This window comes from Fulmarus glacialis, unplaced genomic scaffold (assembly GCF_000690835.1).
Source record: "Fulmarus glacialis isolate BGI_N327 unplaced genomic scaffold, ASM69083v1 scaffold3615, whole genome shotgun sequence".
Taxonomy (NCBI): Eukaryota; Metazoa; Chordata; class Aves; order Procellariiformes; family Procellariidae; genus Fulmarus; species Fulmarus glacialis.
In genome coordinates, this window is record NW_009212183.1 from 1 (window position 1) to 17486 (window position 17486).

At 34.3% G+C, this 17486-nt stretch overlaps 1 protein-coding gene across 1 annotated transcript in view; it reads right to left on the bottom strand.

Annotated features, from left to right (window-relative positions):
- Positions 1-5494: 5494 nt before the first annotated feature.
- ADAM10 (ADAM metallopeptidase domain 10) overlaps positions 5495-17486 on the bottom strand; it is a gene marked incomplete at its 5' end in the record, with an annotated part of 29457 nt that continues 17465 nt past the window's right edge. The window contains 8 exons of the mRNA XM_009577768.1: positions 5495-7773; positions 8253-8379; positions 9129-9349; positions 9648-9756; positions 10947-11130; positions 13521-13671; positions 14648-14831; positions 16493-16656. Of these exons, the coding sequence (XP_009576063.1) occupies positions 7679-7773; positions 8253-8379; positions 9129-9349; positions 9648-9756; positions 10947-11130; positions 13521-13671; positions 14648-14831; positions 16493-16656 (1235 nt within the window). The remainder of the gene's footprint in view (positions 7774-8252; positions 8380-9128; positions 9350-9647; positions 9757-10946; positions 11131-13520; positions 13672-14647; positions 14832-16492; positions 16657-17486) is intronic.

The window sequence follows — 17486 nt, forward strand, 5'->3', positions numbered from 1 at the left end:
CTATGATTCTATGATTCTATGATCAGGGATTGAAGAATTAGCAATTTTGGAAATTCAATATTAAAAGAAGGTAGTAAACACAAGATTTGTTCTGAGTTGTCCTGTGCTTTCTCCAGCATTTGAACAAACAGTTGACAATATTTTATCTCCATGTACCTTCACCTCACAATGTTCATGATATTTATATACATGATAAATTTTCCTTTGTTAGATTATCTAATGACAAACACTTAGATACAACATAACATCATAAACTTAAAAAGTAGTTAATAAACAGACTATTATGAGCAATAAAATACCAGATTCCAACATATTTGAGTTCCAAATATGCAAAACATTTCTGTAGCATATGTAGTTGCTGATATTGTTAGCATCCTACATAACTGATTTTTAGCAACCTCACAACTAAATACTAGTAGTCCAGCTAAGTACTAGCAGGCCAAATAGTGCAATCCTAGTAGTAATATTAAGAGTTAAAACAATTATAATGGCCACTGGGAATATAAAGACCAAATCACTGTGAGGGTATGCTATGGAGAACAGCATGCTGTGTATGACATGGAAAGAGATGGAAGCATAATGCACTCAGTACACAGGATTTGCCTACTCCTTTTACTCTGTACTTACTATGTGGCAGCCAGATACATCTCTTTCCTCACAAGTCTATAAAAACAATCAGATACTTTCCTGTAAAAGACAGGATAAAGAAAGTCAGATTCAGTGTATCTAGAGAGCACGCTTTTATACAGATAGTAGCCCTAAAAAGTAACATTATGCTTACGTGCTGTGTTTTCTTTCTAGAATGACATTTTGTTCTCAAAGCATTGACAACATTCACCTTCATCCAGCCCAAGAGAAAACATTTGTGAGGTGTGAAGATCGCTTTCGGAGACAAAACAGAAAATGAGCAAGAACACAAAAAACAACTACTCACCAAAATATATTCAAAATACTATACATCTAGTAAAATATTTTAAAAATACACAGCTATATTAAATTTAAATATCCTGATATTTTCAGAGGTGGTGAAGAAAATACATTAGAAAAATTAGATTTTGTGATGCAACAGTAAGTTGAAATATGCGCTTTGTTATCTACGAGCCTACTCTCAAAGTGATCAATGAGCAATTTCACCAACAGCAACTGTCAATTTTAAATTGTTTAAAGTTTTAAAAAACACCCGCTCACTAGAAATAAAAAGATTACTATTTGAAAGAATCATTGCCATAAGCCTTTGAAAATTTTCATTTTGTTGGATTTAAGGGAAAAAAGAAGCCTCATTTCCCATTAAATACTTTGAAACACTAATAGTGACTACGATCAGTTAAAACTTTCCTAAATTATTTCCTAATGAAGGGGGAGTTAAGTAATTCATAGAAGAACATATTCCCAAATAGATAACATTGTTAACAAAGAGCTTGAACTTTTTACTTTGTAACATTCAAAGACTAAAATGCATCTCAACATACAGAATGCTTGAGCTATCTGTCATAACCATATGACAAGCCAAATAACAATATCACCTAAAAATGCTATACTAAACTTTGTCCTACTGGAAAATGCTTTGCTGTTTAACTATTCTAATTAAAATACTGATTTAAATTACTAGTAATTTAATTATTTTAATGATGCTTAGTATATCACACACAATTCTAGCACAACTAACTTCAGCTAACTTTTGCATTAAAATCATATTTACCTGTTCAGATAAGACCTGAGATTTTTAGATTTTAAATCACTGTATAGCAGATTTTAGCATGATCTGAAACTGCATGAATAAATGAAAATGGTAAAATCCTCAAACATCTTCAGTGCATATAAACAAACTTTATAAATTCAAACATATACAATTCTCTTGTTTCCTATGTCAGAATATAAACTATATAAAGAAACATTATTGTCTCCGATTATTTTTATTTTATAGTTAGTGCATACTGAAATAGAAATCAATACTATGTCAGAGTATTCAATTTGTCACTTTGTAATGCTAAACACAAGATTCATTAAAAATTATGTTTCTACAACTCTGTATTCTGAATGTAATTTGTTTTAAATGTTCTCTAAATGGTAAAAAATGGTTCAAGATGGTCCTAAGACCTGGAGCAAAGCATATCTTCCATACCAAGACACTGCAGGGAATTTTGAATCAAAATATACAGATGTTATCAGGATTAAAGTGAGATTTATTTAAAAAGCATGACAAAAGAACAAGTTAAGCAGAGCTAGCAATCCTGCAAGCAATGAACAGTGATCACATGTTGAATGCAAGCATCTTTGCCAACCATTCAGAATATTAACTTCTAACTTTTAAAAGCTGTTTTCAATAACTACCATTCCTTTAAACAAACAGGAATATTCAATACAGAAACAGAAAGGCTGACTAAATATGATGGGAACTGAAGCATACTTACTTTTCAAATGAGAATGGCTGTCCTTCCTGAGGTGTAAATTTCAGAAGCTGATCTGATATTTAAGATGGCCACTTGGAGTAGCACCTTGATTAGGAGAAAAGTTTTAGATTTAGACACAAATTCCATGTAAAAGAATCTTTAGATCTTCACTGAAAATGAAGGTTTGTGCTTTAACAGATTTTGCTCAATGAAGCAAATTGGTTTTTTAAACATGAAATGCATTTCTACCTTCTATGTCAAAAATTTAAGTGGTTAATTCCATGCTTCAGGTTACTATCCCCAATACTTAAATTTCCTAACATTATTTTATTAAAGCTCTGTAATATGTTCTGTGTTTATATAAAAATTGATCACTTAAATACAATAGCCAAAAGTCAAAACAGGAGCACACACAGAAGAGGGAAATTTCAGCAATAAGTATCCCTGAAAGAGTTAAGTAGCACCAGACATTTTTTAATTTTTTTTTTTTTTTTTTTTTTTTAACATTTGTCATGGCTATAATCCACTGGAGAGACTCAATTGCTAGAGACCCAGTGACAACATTTTTAGGGGCATGAAGTTAAAATGGACTGTGTCCTGAAGAATGACAGACAAGGAACAAATGACAATGTGGCCATTTTAGTTTTCCAAAGCACAATGAAAAATGAGACAGGGAGAGAACAGAGAGAGAGAAATATGCGTGTGTGGCTAATTCAAGTTATGCATCTCCCTAGATTGTTCCTAGAATTTAATTTTTGCTTCTGGAAAAAGCTAAAGATCTGCCACTTTTACTTCTTACGTTTAGGGTTGTTTTGTTTATAAAATACTTATCTATTCATAGAAGAATTGAAATACTGTCATTGGAATTGCATCTACAACATTGGTTATCACCAACTTTCTAAGCTATGAACTTTGTAAGCTTCCTGAACCAAATCCTACCCCCAATCCTCAAAAAAGGCTTTGTTCAGAAGATATTGAAGGATGACAGACCAAGAGGCAAAGGCGAGAAAGAACTGGACTGTGCTTCTTCTCCAGTGCAGTAACTATGATGTTAGTGTTGCTACACCTGAAAAAAAAAACACAAGAGAGTTGACTGAGACAGCTTTTAATGAGATTTTGTACGTAAAACATACATATTCACAGAGCCTTTCAAGTCATTATTTCCCTGTAGTTACACATCCTAACACACTTAGAAACATTTTAGACACTAAAATCGGCATTTCTTTCACATTACTATCACTTACTGGGTAAGAAGGACAATAAAGGGGTCTAAACTTTAGGAGAAACAAGCGTGAAAGCATTAGTTCAGGAAAAGCACGTGGAAAAAAGGTCAGAGATGTCTACAGTGTGCTGAAACTTAAGTAACAGGGATACTGCAGTTTGAGGACTTCCACAGTTTCTGGGGAAAAAACATTCTCCAGTTCAACTGAAACAAGCTAGTATATCCTCAGATACGACAATTTGAAAACTTTTAAAAAGTCAAATAGGAAAATTAAAAGAACATTCAGTATTTGAACTCTTGCAGATATGAAGATACTTATTCTGATGTCATTTTTCACAAATCATTTGTCCAAATAAATCCTGTCCCTGTGTTTTGATAGCCATTACACTAATTTCTAATATAAAAATTAAATAAAGCCCACATGCAGCATACTCAAAGTCTTACAATGCCTGAACATAATACTGAAGTCATATCTACAACTGCAAGTGCCTATAGTGGTGCCTTACTTAGTGCTCTTTGGAATTATTTCCTGTCTCACTCCAAACAACTGAATCAAGACCTTGAAAGCCATCAGGAGGCTACTCCTGCCAGAGCAAGCACAGCTTAGCACGACGTAATGACTGCTGTCCTTTTAATCACCTCTCTGTATTAATGAGCCTCCAATATTCAGAACTAAAAATCTTTCCTCCTTTTTGTGTCTCTTTCCTGAGAGAAATATTGGAACATTAATTAAAAGGCAAACTATATCATTGACTTACAACCTGTATGGTATAAAGTTTCATAGCTTAAGAGGAGTTTGCTGCTCTTCCCATATTCACACCATTCTGACTACACATGCTTCTACACCAGAGGTGAATGTATACATTTAATGACTAAAACATTAAGAAATAGAAGATGAATAAATGAATAGCTACAACTAGAGATTATTAGGTCAAATATTAGTTAGAAAACTATTTATGTACTCAGTTGTTTTCCCCAAACACATTTAAAAATATATACAAAATCTGTGTTTTAGATGCTTAGGCATTATTTCTACCCCTCTGGTTTGCATTCCTAGGCAGAAATTTAAATGCAACCACCTATTAGGCACCTATGATGCTGATTTGTAGAAGGGCTCTGCTCCAACCGATTTTAACACCTTTTGCCCTGACAGCACTATTTAGCTACAAGGGGAAGCACTTCTATAAAAAGAGTCGGGGGGCGGGCGGGGGGGAAGTACTGCAAGGAAGGAACTCTGAGTATGCTTTGATTACATCAAAGCCTATGCTGCTCAGTTAGGGAAACAGATGTCTAAGCAGGCCATTCTCAACAAACAGCCCTAAGAATGAAAGAGTAGCTGGCAGGACTTGGCTTTTAAAAGCAGTCTTATCACTTAAATCAACTATACCACACACAAAAACACAGAGACTCAGCCCAGCAGTTTTAAAACACATTGCAAAAAGCAAGTTTGCTCCTTCTAAAAGTCTTATCTATCAGTTGTGCATTGAGAATTGCATGTTAATTCCAGTATTCCTCTTCAAAAATATATTTATTTCAGAAGGTATCATTAAGTAGCTATGGTGCCAGGCTTGAATACCCCACCAGCAACTAGTTTCCGTTTGGAAGGTAAGAATAGAGAAAGCTTTATTCCTGTGATCAAACAAGTAATTTAAAGGTAACTTTAGGGCTTTTCCTTAAAAAGGTTACCCAAAAACATTTGCTCTTACATTTAACTGTATGATATTAAAATTGGGAGGTGCACTTTGATAGCGTAAAGATAGTACAATTACTTTTTGTCATGACAGCCCCTTTCCAGCAAAAGCCAGAAATTAAGTAGAAGTAGAATCTGTGTATTCCTTTTTGTTTTCAGGGTTCAAAAAGTAAATGGATCTTCAGAAGATGATTTCATCAAGTCTATTTATTAATGCATTTCAAGTTTCAAAAAAACCTTACATATCTTTGCACAATACTTTATTTTTTGCATTTTTAGTAAAAATTTCCAAAGTGAACAAAAAAGATACTGTATAAAACACAGTGGACATGAAATCGACAGTAGTATTCCATTTCATTGTCTTGAACTTTCTTTCGGTTTTACCACATCTTGACTTGCAGTGGAGAGTTCAGTGCACATTTCTGTTTTCAGAAAACATTTAACTTAGACTCAAAATAAAATAGGGCAGCATTTGTCTGCCAAAATCCTACCACAGGATAACATTACAGGCAAAAAATTTACATGTTCCAAAGTCTACCACACTCAAGAAGTTACTAAGAACTCTTGCTGAATAAAAGTCACCATTTTAGAAATGCAAACCCACTTCCAATCTTTGCACAGTCGTAAAACAAATGTATTTAAAATGACTTAAAAGCAACTACATACACTTCTAACTAGTTAAGATCATTTAGAATTATTTATATAGTCTATTGGACTTGGGGTTTCATGTACAAAATTTGTCTCTAAACCATGTACAAAAAGCTGTATTTTGAAAAAGTTACCACATACTGTACAAGTTTACAAGGAAGAGATCCCATTATATTCTGTAACATTTTTGGCCTTGCTGGCTTGCGTCACATTATGAGAATGATTGTGTAAACCTTATACTCTTAAAAAAACAAAACAAAAACAACAAAAAAAACCAAACAAAGGAAGCCTGTCCAACCCTTAGTAAATTTTCTCCTAAGCAAAGCCAGGAAAATTATAGCCACTTGCATCTCTAATTAGCTTGGTGCTTTTGGAAAACAAACAATAAATATATCACAAGCTTAAACATTTTGTAATGCCCCCTTTCATCTCCTGCATAGCAGTAAGCACCTTAAGACATCTTTTGTTTCCTCTTTCAAAAATGCCAATTATTTACATTCGTAGTAAAAACTTTGGAATGGGACATTGTGCTGTTGAACTTCACTACTGGTATAAAACGTGGGAAAATTGGTAGTCCTAACTACAATTTTAACTCTGCCACAGTAGCTGGGCAAATCACTCTACTTTAGTGGTTATCAATCAACAGTATCATGCTGAAAAGTTATCCAAATATCTGATAAATTAAAAAAGAAAATAAAAACCCTACAGCTTTTCTTTCTTTCCACATCCCTCAGAACACGAACTTAATTATCATACTGTAAGAATATCTGAACAGCCCAAATAAACTGGTTGCAATTTTTAAAACAAGTTGTATAACAGGCAGAATTTTCTAATAAAGCACGGAAATATTTCATCTAACTATTCATTATTTAACTGAATAATCAGACAAATTAAAAATATTTGTGCTGAGCTACAAGAAATTAGACACTTATATAAAACATTTTTGAAACATTCTGGCATTTGCAAAGTTTGCAGAACACCTGTTATATCTCTAAAAGACCATTCAATCTTGTATGCTATGTCTTAGCAGCTGTTTGATAAAGATGAAATGAGTGCTTGAAACAACTTTGATCATGATAAAAAAAGTTTGATTTGATTCCAAATTGCTGTGTAAAGCATCACAGGATCCTTGACCATTACACACCATCATCCTCTGTTATCCTGAGTATGTCAATTAAACAGTAATTTCTTCATTAATAGCGGAAAAGTTTTATAATACAAAGAAACATCCATATTGCAATTCTCTTGTTTACAATTGCACACAAGTACGGGTGTACGTTAGAAATACATGTCTGCATATAACAATGTATATACATTGACAAGTAATGTCTCCATTGCTGAGGTGGTCCAGCTTCCTAGCCTTGTCTGGCAGTTGAAAAATATATATTTTTTTTCAATTCTTGAGTAAAGTTTTACTACAGCCATATTTGCCTGCAAGTGAAGAAATTGCAGCAATGAAGAGTACAGAAGGGAGAAAGAATCACAATACTCCAGGACTTTGTGCCACTAAATTAAAAATACGCAAGAAAAACACTTTTCTTCTTTTTGAGCTGGAAGAGTTGCTCATTAAAAATTAACTATTTCCACTTGTTTTGAGGGCATATCACGCTTTTTTTTTTCCCTCTTCAATTTTTGAAACTTAGACTGGGGACAATGACTTATTAGGTTTTCTTTGGAGTGAGTTTTCCCATTGTAGGCACTAGGAAGAACCAAGGCAAAAAGCTGCAGTCAACGTCGCATATGTCCCATCTGATAACTCTCTCGGGGCCTTTGCCGCTGTGGTGGCTGAGTGGTTTGTGGCGGTCTCCTCCTTTTTAAAGTGCCTGTTTCAAAGAAAGGAACATATTATTAAAATGAATTTTAAAAAAGAAATGATTTCCAGAAAAATTGCTCCGGCCATGCAAATTAAATATAACTATTTTTCTGAAAGGTTTCAGATTTAGACCTGCAAGGTTTTAAATAGATGATTAACTGCATGGAGTATTTACAGAATACATTTTATTATCTCAACAGTAGTTCCTTAAACAGGCAGATTCTTATAAAATGTAGCATGGAATAGGAAATAAAAGGAACTCTGACTTAGAAAAAGTCTTCAAAGCTTTCTTTTGATATGCGTATTATGTTGTAGGAAAAAAAGGCAAGAGTTACATTTTTATTAATTGTTTCACTGGCATGAATTCCATTTGTAGTTTCACAGTGCTAGACTAAGAACTGTACATTGGGACACCTGAAATTTCGCTTTAGAACAAAACAGTTGAGGATAAAACATTTCTTTATAAATTTAATTACCTGATGTACTCACCTGGAAGCGGTTTATGAGGAGGCAACTTTGGATTACTGCTTGGAGTATGAACACTGCATATCTTAATGAAACCAGCCATTAACATGATCAAGGCAATTCCCATAAGCAACACTGCCCACCAATAAGCCTAAAAACATTAAAAAAAAAAAAGATTTTTAGGGGGCTGGCACACATGCACAAGAGACAGGGGTCATTGAATATGGCTTCCCTTTGCCTTTTAAAAGTCATCAAAAAGCTGTTCTGAAACATCACTTAAAAGACCACAACATTTTAAAGAAAAAAGTCCCCAAAGTTCTTACACAAAAAAAACCCCCAAATATTTCAGATTCATTCTATTATTATCAGAAGAGTATTTCACAGAAGATACACTACCAACAGAGCTATATAAGCCTATAACAAATCAATAGCTTACACAAAATTGACTATGCAGCTCTATAACAGTGTTTTGTTGTAGCTCTCCTCCCAGTCTATTATTAGGAAAGTGTCATCTAGTGCAATAAAAATAAGAAATGCTAGAGATCAATATATTTAGCTCCTTAAAAGATATCAGAGCATTCAAATATGAAGATTTAAAATGGGAAAACCCAGTAAATTAAAAACCTGAACATTAACACCAAAACAGACAGTGGAGTGAATAGAGGTATTTGCACAAAATATTTACTTGTTTATTTGTTATTTATTTGTTTCCATCCCCTTCAATCTGTCAAACTTATTTGCTACACTCAAGGTGCTTATAGAAAAACTAGTAAAACAAGCACTGATAATACTTCAAAGAATGCTGAAGTACTGTATATACACAGCAACACTTACCAATTGTGAATATTGATTAACAAGAAAATTTTGTATTAGACTGGTAAGATAAAAAAAAATACTTACCACAATCCACTCTGCAATATTTTCATATAGTTCCGGATTAAAAATTGCTTTCTTTAATCTAGCTAGAGGACCATCAGCATCTACTAGTCGACACCTCATAAATACATCACAGTAGCCTTTGAAATCATTACAAGGAGATCCAGGTTGCAAAGTAATAGTTTTACGACCAAAGTGTTTCTCCCACTGGTTAGAGCCTGTACTTGCACAAGTAGCTGGGTCCACTGAAAAATGAATACAAATTAGATTAATCAAACTGTTATTGTATTAAAACATATGTGCACAAATACCTTGGTGTTCAATTGCTCAAAATGCTTTTGAAAAATTTCAAGTCTCTATTAATCTGTAAAAACCCAAAATATATTGTTTATTTCCTACAAAATACAATGCAACGCCTATCTGAAACTAAGTATGAACAAAATCGCAGTATGCTCTCAAGTTAACAAAAACTGAAATATAAACACCATGAGAAGATTCCTCAAATACTGCTATATTTATGCTTACAATTCAGACAAATCTTACTTTTTCTCATGCAGCAGACATGACACAATTCTCTATCGTCCTTGCCATCTGAACTAGCGCATGTGCATTCCTCCAAGCCATACTTCTCACAGATAGAGCCAGCACATTGCTGTTTGAGACAAAAGCATGAGAACACAAAAATCAAGTCCACTTTTAAGCACACTGACATTAGGAAAGATATTAATTCTTAATAGCTGAAAGCATAATTGTAGGTCTAAAGATGCTTCTCAATAAAAATAATAGCTTGAATTTCTTCCAAAGTTTATAAAACAAAAAATTTATTACAGTTATTCAATTGCAGTGTTCAGGCTTATTTGATAATTTTTTTAAAGGTGATTTACCCTATTTTATTTTTTAACACTGTATCTTCTTTTAGGGCCTCCGAGTACCCTGCAAAACACTCACAGCACTGCAATTCACACTGAAACATGATACTCAAAACCGTGGTTAGGAAAATAAATCAAAAGCATGTCTTCAAAAATATTTTCTCTCAAAAAATAGTAATACAAATTAATGGCAGGAAAGATTCTGTATTTAATTCCACTGTGGGAGGACCCTTTAAATTATAATAAAAAAAATTCAGTGTATTTATAATCTTGTTTCAAAATCAAGTAACTATATAAAGACAATTCCTCTATCTTTAAGATGACTCTGAATTAGCTGAAAAATTATTACAAGCAGTATCATTTGATTAAAAACCTGGACTGCGGAAAACAGAGACTTACAGCAACACAAGTTACAGCTCTTCAAGAGCGTTACTTTTGCTTGTTTCTGCTTCCAAGTAAACATAGATCAATTTGTAGGAGACTTCCCATCAATATTTCATAGCAACTGCCATGGACTCTTTAACCCAGGAAACTAATGGCAGTTCAGAGTAATTCTATATGCTTGCACATCTGCGTTACATGCACATAGGTGGAGGAACTGTATATTTTTATTAAACCAAATTCAACATGTATGGATAGCATATCTAATTTTCTAAGGCAACAAAATTACTTGACCAATCCTAAAGAAAAATGAAGAGATGGAACTAGGAAATAAATATTCCTGATTTTTAAAAAAAAAACTTTAAATGGAACTTTCTCAAATAGTAAAGCTAGCTTGATATTTGTTACCTGCTTCTTAATATTTGGTGTACCTTCACCGTTATTTTGATTGAAACCAATAAATCAAACATTTTTATTGAAAAAAGAAATTAATCTTAAACTCTTCTCCATTAAGTATTGAAACTACATCACTTCATAATACAGTGCCTTGCAATAAACTACTGCAGTTGCATATGATTGTAAAAAAACATACCCCATTTATGCAAACTTGTGTGTGCCTGTTGCAATCTGTGAAGTTTGTTTTAGGCTCAGATGCTGGACAGAGAGCACTGACACCATTACACATTCCTTCTCTTGCACAGTCAGAATCATTTCGACACTTATCAGTCTTCAGTTTGAAATTACACTGTGCAGTACAGCAGGGGCCTTGACTAGGGCTAGAAATAAACAGAAAACATGGATATAAAGAAAAAGCATGAATGATTCCAGAAGAACTATTCATCCTGAAACCTACTCAAAGACTCAACATATTTCTGATTTGTGGTAAGCAAAATGTGAATTGAAAATAATTTTTTCCGTCCCTTAAGGTAACAAAAGGCACTGAGTACAGATTTCTTAGTCATTGTAGTAACCAATTAAGCTATTTGCATTGTATTAGAAAAACAGTACAAGCACGTTTTAAATTAAAATACATAGAAAATAACAGCATTTCAAAGTTTGTATATATAAAACATTCAATTAGCAAGTTGGCAAAATTAATTCAGGAACAACTGATTAGTTTGATAGTATCAGTTTCAGTGTAATAAATAAGTCAAGATTTATCTGTCACCAATTAATATCCGTAAGAATTTCTTTTTTTCCTACTTTCTGCAGCCATACCACTTACATTGTGGGGGAATGTAAGAAAAGGGAAGGAGACAGGTCAGATCTAATATCAGAAATCACAGTCAGCATACAAACAAATTTTGGGGGAAGAAAAGATTTGTCAAAGAAGCCATATAGCTTCACTGGTTCCCCCAAAACACTTGGTATCCTTTCTGTCACAGACATCAAAGCATCTGAGCCCCTTATGCTATATACACCAGTATATCACCCCAGTGTATCTGGTGAAACAGCAGGAAACAATCATTTCTCTTTCTGAGTCTGTGTTTGAGCACATATGCCATTACAAGCAGCAGAAGAGTGAAGGTTATAAAACATATGTAACTACTTGATTAAAGCTAAGCCTCCTGAGTTCTCATCTCAAATTATTCTGTATCTCAACACTATTCACAGTATGTTCGTTGGTATTCAGTGGACACCAGAAGATAGGACAGACCTTCTGCAGGTCAGGATCTCGCTATTTTGAAACTATTGTATGCTAAGAAAAATCACTCTTGCGTCACACATGAAAACAACTAAAAGACATGTAAAGCAGCTGGATAAATACCATAGTTTTCCTAAAATGTACTTTAACATGTTATTTATGTAATCCATTCTTACACCTGGATTTGCTTTACATGTCTTTGGAAACCTCTTTGTACAGCAAAATTTTCAGTCTTAATAGAACTGGAAAAAATAGAATCCTAAAACAAAAATGATGCAGCAATTCATATTTAAGACAGGGCATAAAGCTACACTACAGTCAGCTGAACACAAGAGAGCAAAGAAAGGAGGTGGCGGTGGCACCTGGTGTACTCAGAAGGAAACAGCTCCTCACCATAGGTGCACATAAAATCTCAGAAGCCAATTATAAAACAAGACAATGTAAGGCCTTTATTTTGGCAGAAATAAGAATTTACCAGGAGGGGGGAAAACCAAGCAAAATTACTGCAACTATGAATTCACAGAGGATGGTCCTTCTACCATGTCTACATTGTCAAATACATTTTAACAGTAGATACTACTTTTACTTCCACTCCCAGGATGACAAAAATCATTTTTAGGGCAGGAAAGTTTAGGGCAGAACAAAATTGTGTATGTTGTATTAAAAAGTTGAGCTGGTTTAGACTTAAAAATAATAGCCAAAGATGAAGAGAAAATTACTAAGAGTCTAACCAGACATTAGATTTATGCCTACCTCTAGAGAAGAACAAAAGCTCACACCTTTCATGTGAAAAAAATCCACTTAAGTTTTCAGATGAGGTAAAAATTTAACATGTATCTTAAGTCACGGAACTAAAAGATAGAAGTTGACTTACTTCACTGTAAGTCTTACGATCTTTAGAAGTTCCTCTTATAAGTCACTGTGTACACAACGCTGCCAGGATACAAGGTGACTTAAAAACATAGTTTAATATAATTTATACAACAAGCATTTTAAAAAAAAAAAAAAAAAGATCAACTATATCCTTCAGTCATCTTCCAGTTAGGCAACGCTGTAGAAATGGCACTAGGATAGGATCCAATTTCATAATATCCTCCATTATCCTTTGGGCAATTAATACTTTCCTGTACATATTGTAAAAACAGCATCCTGGTTATGTTTTTCCTAATCAGTTTTTGCAAGACTTCTGCACAACACATTTCCAATGAAGATAACAGAATTTCAACACATATTTGTCTGCACTAAGTATCAGGATATGTTAGCATTGATACAATCCAGTGCCGTATATGTTTTTTCAAAGGCTAGAGAACAGTCATCTAAGGGAAAGCAAGCTACAATTAGCACCAAGAATTGCATAGCATAATTGTGTTTATGAACTTCTCAGTCACTGTATAAGGCATTTTAAACAAAATAAATACTTTAAGAATAGTGCGGGTAAACAGATACAGATTCTAAAATACCAATTATAGCTAACAATAAATGCCCAAAATTAAAGTGTACTGTCACAGATGTGCACAATACCTGCAGTATTTGCCTGGTTTTAACTTGCATTTTTTATCTTCTGATTGGTTTGCATCATAACAGCATTCATCTTTACACTGGTCACTGTATCCACAATCACACTGCTCTCCTTGTTCGACCAGTCCATTACCACAGATGGGTTGACCAGACTCTGAAAAATACCAGTATATTTATGCACAAAGCAGTACAAAGAATATGCAGATAGACTTGTAAGTGTTAACTTGACTTGCAACAGCATCCAGCTAATCGTGACTGAAAATGCCTGGTCAAGATGGACTTCGGACTAGGGCTCAAGTCAACTTGCATTATTTGCTTGCCACCCAGCTTAGTCATTCCTACAATTCATAGAATTTTAAGCCTCTGAGTAAAAGGTTTCTGCTGATAACAGTGGGAGTTTCTTGTGTGGATAGGAAATCAACAGCAGTAAGAGGAAGTTTTCTGCTAAGCCTCCAATGGAGCAGCATCCTTTCTTGCAGTCCGTCTCCTTTAACAGAGTCTGAGGACTTTAAGGCAAAAGCTGATGGTACTGGGGTGAACTACTACTATTCCAAAATCCAAACCTATTCGCTGCACAATCTCACAAAATTTGTGAGAGCTCACACATCACAGACTCCAGAAGGAAAATTCCTCCAAAATTCTTATTTTTTTTTAAATGTTTAAATAGAATATCGTCTATTTTCACTTGTGCTCCTTACCTCTTGTCCTTTCACTGGGCATAACTGGAAACAGTCTGGCCCTGTTTTCTTTACTCCCTTCCACCAGGAATTTATAAAGACAGGCAAGAGCACCCCTCTCCCCAGTCTTCTCTTCTCCAGACTAAACAGTCTCAGTTCTCACAGCCTCCCCTCATATGTCAGATACTCCAATCCCTTAATAATCTTTTGGTCCTTTGCTGAACTCACTCCAATACGTCCATGTCTTTCCTGTACTTGGGAGCCCAGAGCTTTACACAGTACTCCAGATCTCAAATTCAGTTCTTTACTTACAGAATCTTTCAGTAAACGAAAAAAAAAATAGTATGAGTAAGATAAATTAAAAAATAAAATAAAAATTAACAAAATACATTTCTAATTAAGCATAATAGTAATAGCTTAGCCATTCTGCTTTCAGGATGACTAAATACATACCAACAAAACAATTATTTCTCTTTTTCTCAAGAACTTGGCTGATATTTCGAATGCTACAGATAGAGAACTTGTTGTTGTTAAGTTTGTCCCCAGATGTAGCTCTTGCATACATGATATAATTGCCGTTTTCTTTCTGTCCCAAGTTCTTGGACTCTCCTGGAGTGCACTCCATTCCGGAATCATGCTGCAAAACAAATATTTTAAAACTATTTCTACCAAGACAGCTTCTCTATTTCTTGCTATCTTTTTATACACGTGCAAAAGTAATCTGATTTGGTAATCTTAACAGAGTGAGAATAAAGGGTTCATAAAAACAAGACACCATCTTATACTCCAAGGTTTCTTGGAATCAAAAAGTATACAGAAAACAAAGGTTTGTTTGGGGTTTTCCGTTTGTTTGGTTTGGTTTGTTGGTTTTTTTTTTTTCCCCCAGACAACAATAGCAAGTATCCAATTTCTTAAGTTTTAGCTTATTTGCATTCTTGATAATGGATACCCCAAGTGCATGTCCTGGAATGAATACTGACTCAAAAAAGTTGCCATCTCCTAAAAAAAGTGGCTTTATGATCACAAAAGGGTAATAAGTATTCTGTGGAATAAAAGCAGGAGGAGTTAACTGAAACAGCAGTCCATTCTTTTTGCTTGTTTTGAGGGAGGTGCAGAGAGATCTTCAGAATAGAGCAGAAGTCCGTTTCTGTCAGCCAGTGACTAGATCTGTACAATATCCACCATGATGAATGCAATGCATTACAGGTTGGCATACTAGCAATTAGCAGACTGAAAACATGCTAAGTTCTTAAGTGTAAGAGGAACTAATGCTGTTCTGATGCATCCAACTTTTCAGAAATACAACCTATGTCTCCAAAAGAAGTAGATAAATTTTAAAATTTTCAACATCGTTGTGAGAACTGCATCATTTATTATAGTTTGGTAGAACTGAACATGTACTTTCACGTATTTCCCTGGATCAAACTTAAGAGTAAAATTAAAAGAACTATCTTCCAGGCTGACCCAAAAGATGTTTCACTCAGTGGGACTGGTTTTTCAGTTTCATGTGCTCGTATTTTCAGTTATACTTGGAAGGCTTGTTCCCACTCAGAGCAGCGATATTAGGGATTTTCTCGAGGCACATGAAGAAAGCATTCACATGTGAACATCTGTTTTGGAAGAACTCGTCATTCCTGTCATATCTTGATTTCATTTCACTTCCAAGAGTAGAAAGCCTATATACCTAAGTTCAAAGGTAAAAAATCCAAACCAGAAAACTTTGTTCTCATCTCCAGCAAAACCAAAAGCCTCATGCTTTCAGCTTGCCACAAACAAATCATGTCCCTAAGTGACTGGGAGACAATTTTGCTCTAAAATATTGTTCTTGGTATCTTAATCCTCTCCACAATTTTCTTAGGTAAACTTGTAAGTGTAAATAATTGAACATAAAAAAGAGCCAGTTCTGTCTTCACCTGTTGAATAAAGTGTCATCTTAATCAATGTTGCATTGATTCTTCCTCCTTCCTAGGATAAACTAAGATACATTTAAAAGATGTATGTAACCCTAGTCTTCAGTAAAAAACAGGGAAGTTTTTAGGGAATAATAATATAGTCCCTTTATAAGAGATTGAACTAGTAGAAATAAACAATTCACAAAATCCACTGTTGCACCAGTGTTGTCAAATACTCATAAAAGGGGCTTAGTTCGGCAATCTGGTTTTTGTTTGTATACAATGCGCATGCACATATGTAGTCGTGATCATATTTTCCTTGTTTATAAGAAGTAAAAACTCCATTTGCAAACCATGCACTTCAAAATGGCTGAAAGTGAGTTAACAGATCAACAGTAATACTCACAGGTGAACCAAAGTTATGCCCAACCTCATGAGCAAAAGTAATGTGAGAAACCTTGGGAGGAACGTGAGAGCCATAGTTCTGAACAGTGATGATTCCAGTGTTCAAAGACTTCTTCTTACCATCAGAATACAGTTTGCTCTTTTCACATATTCCACCAGAGCTCCCTGCATTTAGACAAAAATACAACAGTTAGTCATTTAAGAACAGAAGTACTGTGTTACTTTTCTAATGACATTTAGAATAAGAAACAGCTTGCCTCCTCAGTGGACACTTACGGACTAAGAGTTCTTCTGTGTAATTAATATTAACCCAACTTTGAAAGTAGATTAGATTTATCCACACTAATGCTCTCAGCACTGAATGGATACATTCACACAAGAAGTTAGCTGTTTTGGAACAGCTATTAAGTAAGAGCTATTTTGGGCTTTCACTGCACAGACAAGCCCTGATTTCATCATACCTGTAGTACAAGGCTAGCAGGGAGCAATGTCCAATACAGGCAGCCTCAATCTACATCCATTTGGATTTCACTAAGTAAAAAACCCCACAGTAAAATCACAGGAGATCATCTCTCATAGCAAGAGCATTTATATAAAACGCCTACGATTAGCTATATATCCTTGTCAGCAAAAGCAACATTTTTCCACTGTACAAACTAAAACTGAAAATGCTTTTGATGTGTGGGTTAATCAGACCCATATTTAGAAGGTCAACAATCAAGTGCATCACACTTACTGTTTGGAAAAGTCTTGAAATTGTGACTTTAATTTCACCAAATTTTTCCATAACTTGAGTTTGTATTGAGGCATTATCAATGTTCTAAAATTCAGCTATTCTATTGCTAACATAAACGGTGTCTAAAAAACACTCTAAAGAAGTTTCCTTGCTTTCTGAAGTAAAATTTCTTTTTAGTGAAATATCCCATTTAACCTATGTCAGTACGTGCGTTAAGGATGAAAATCTCTCAAAGCAACTTAATTTTTCCCAATTAAAT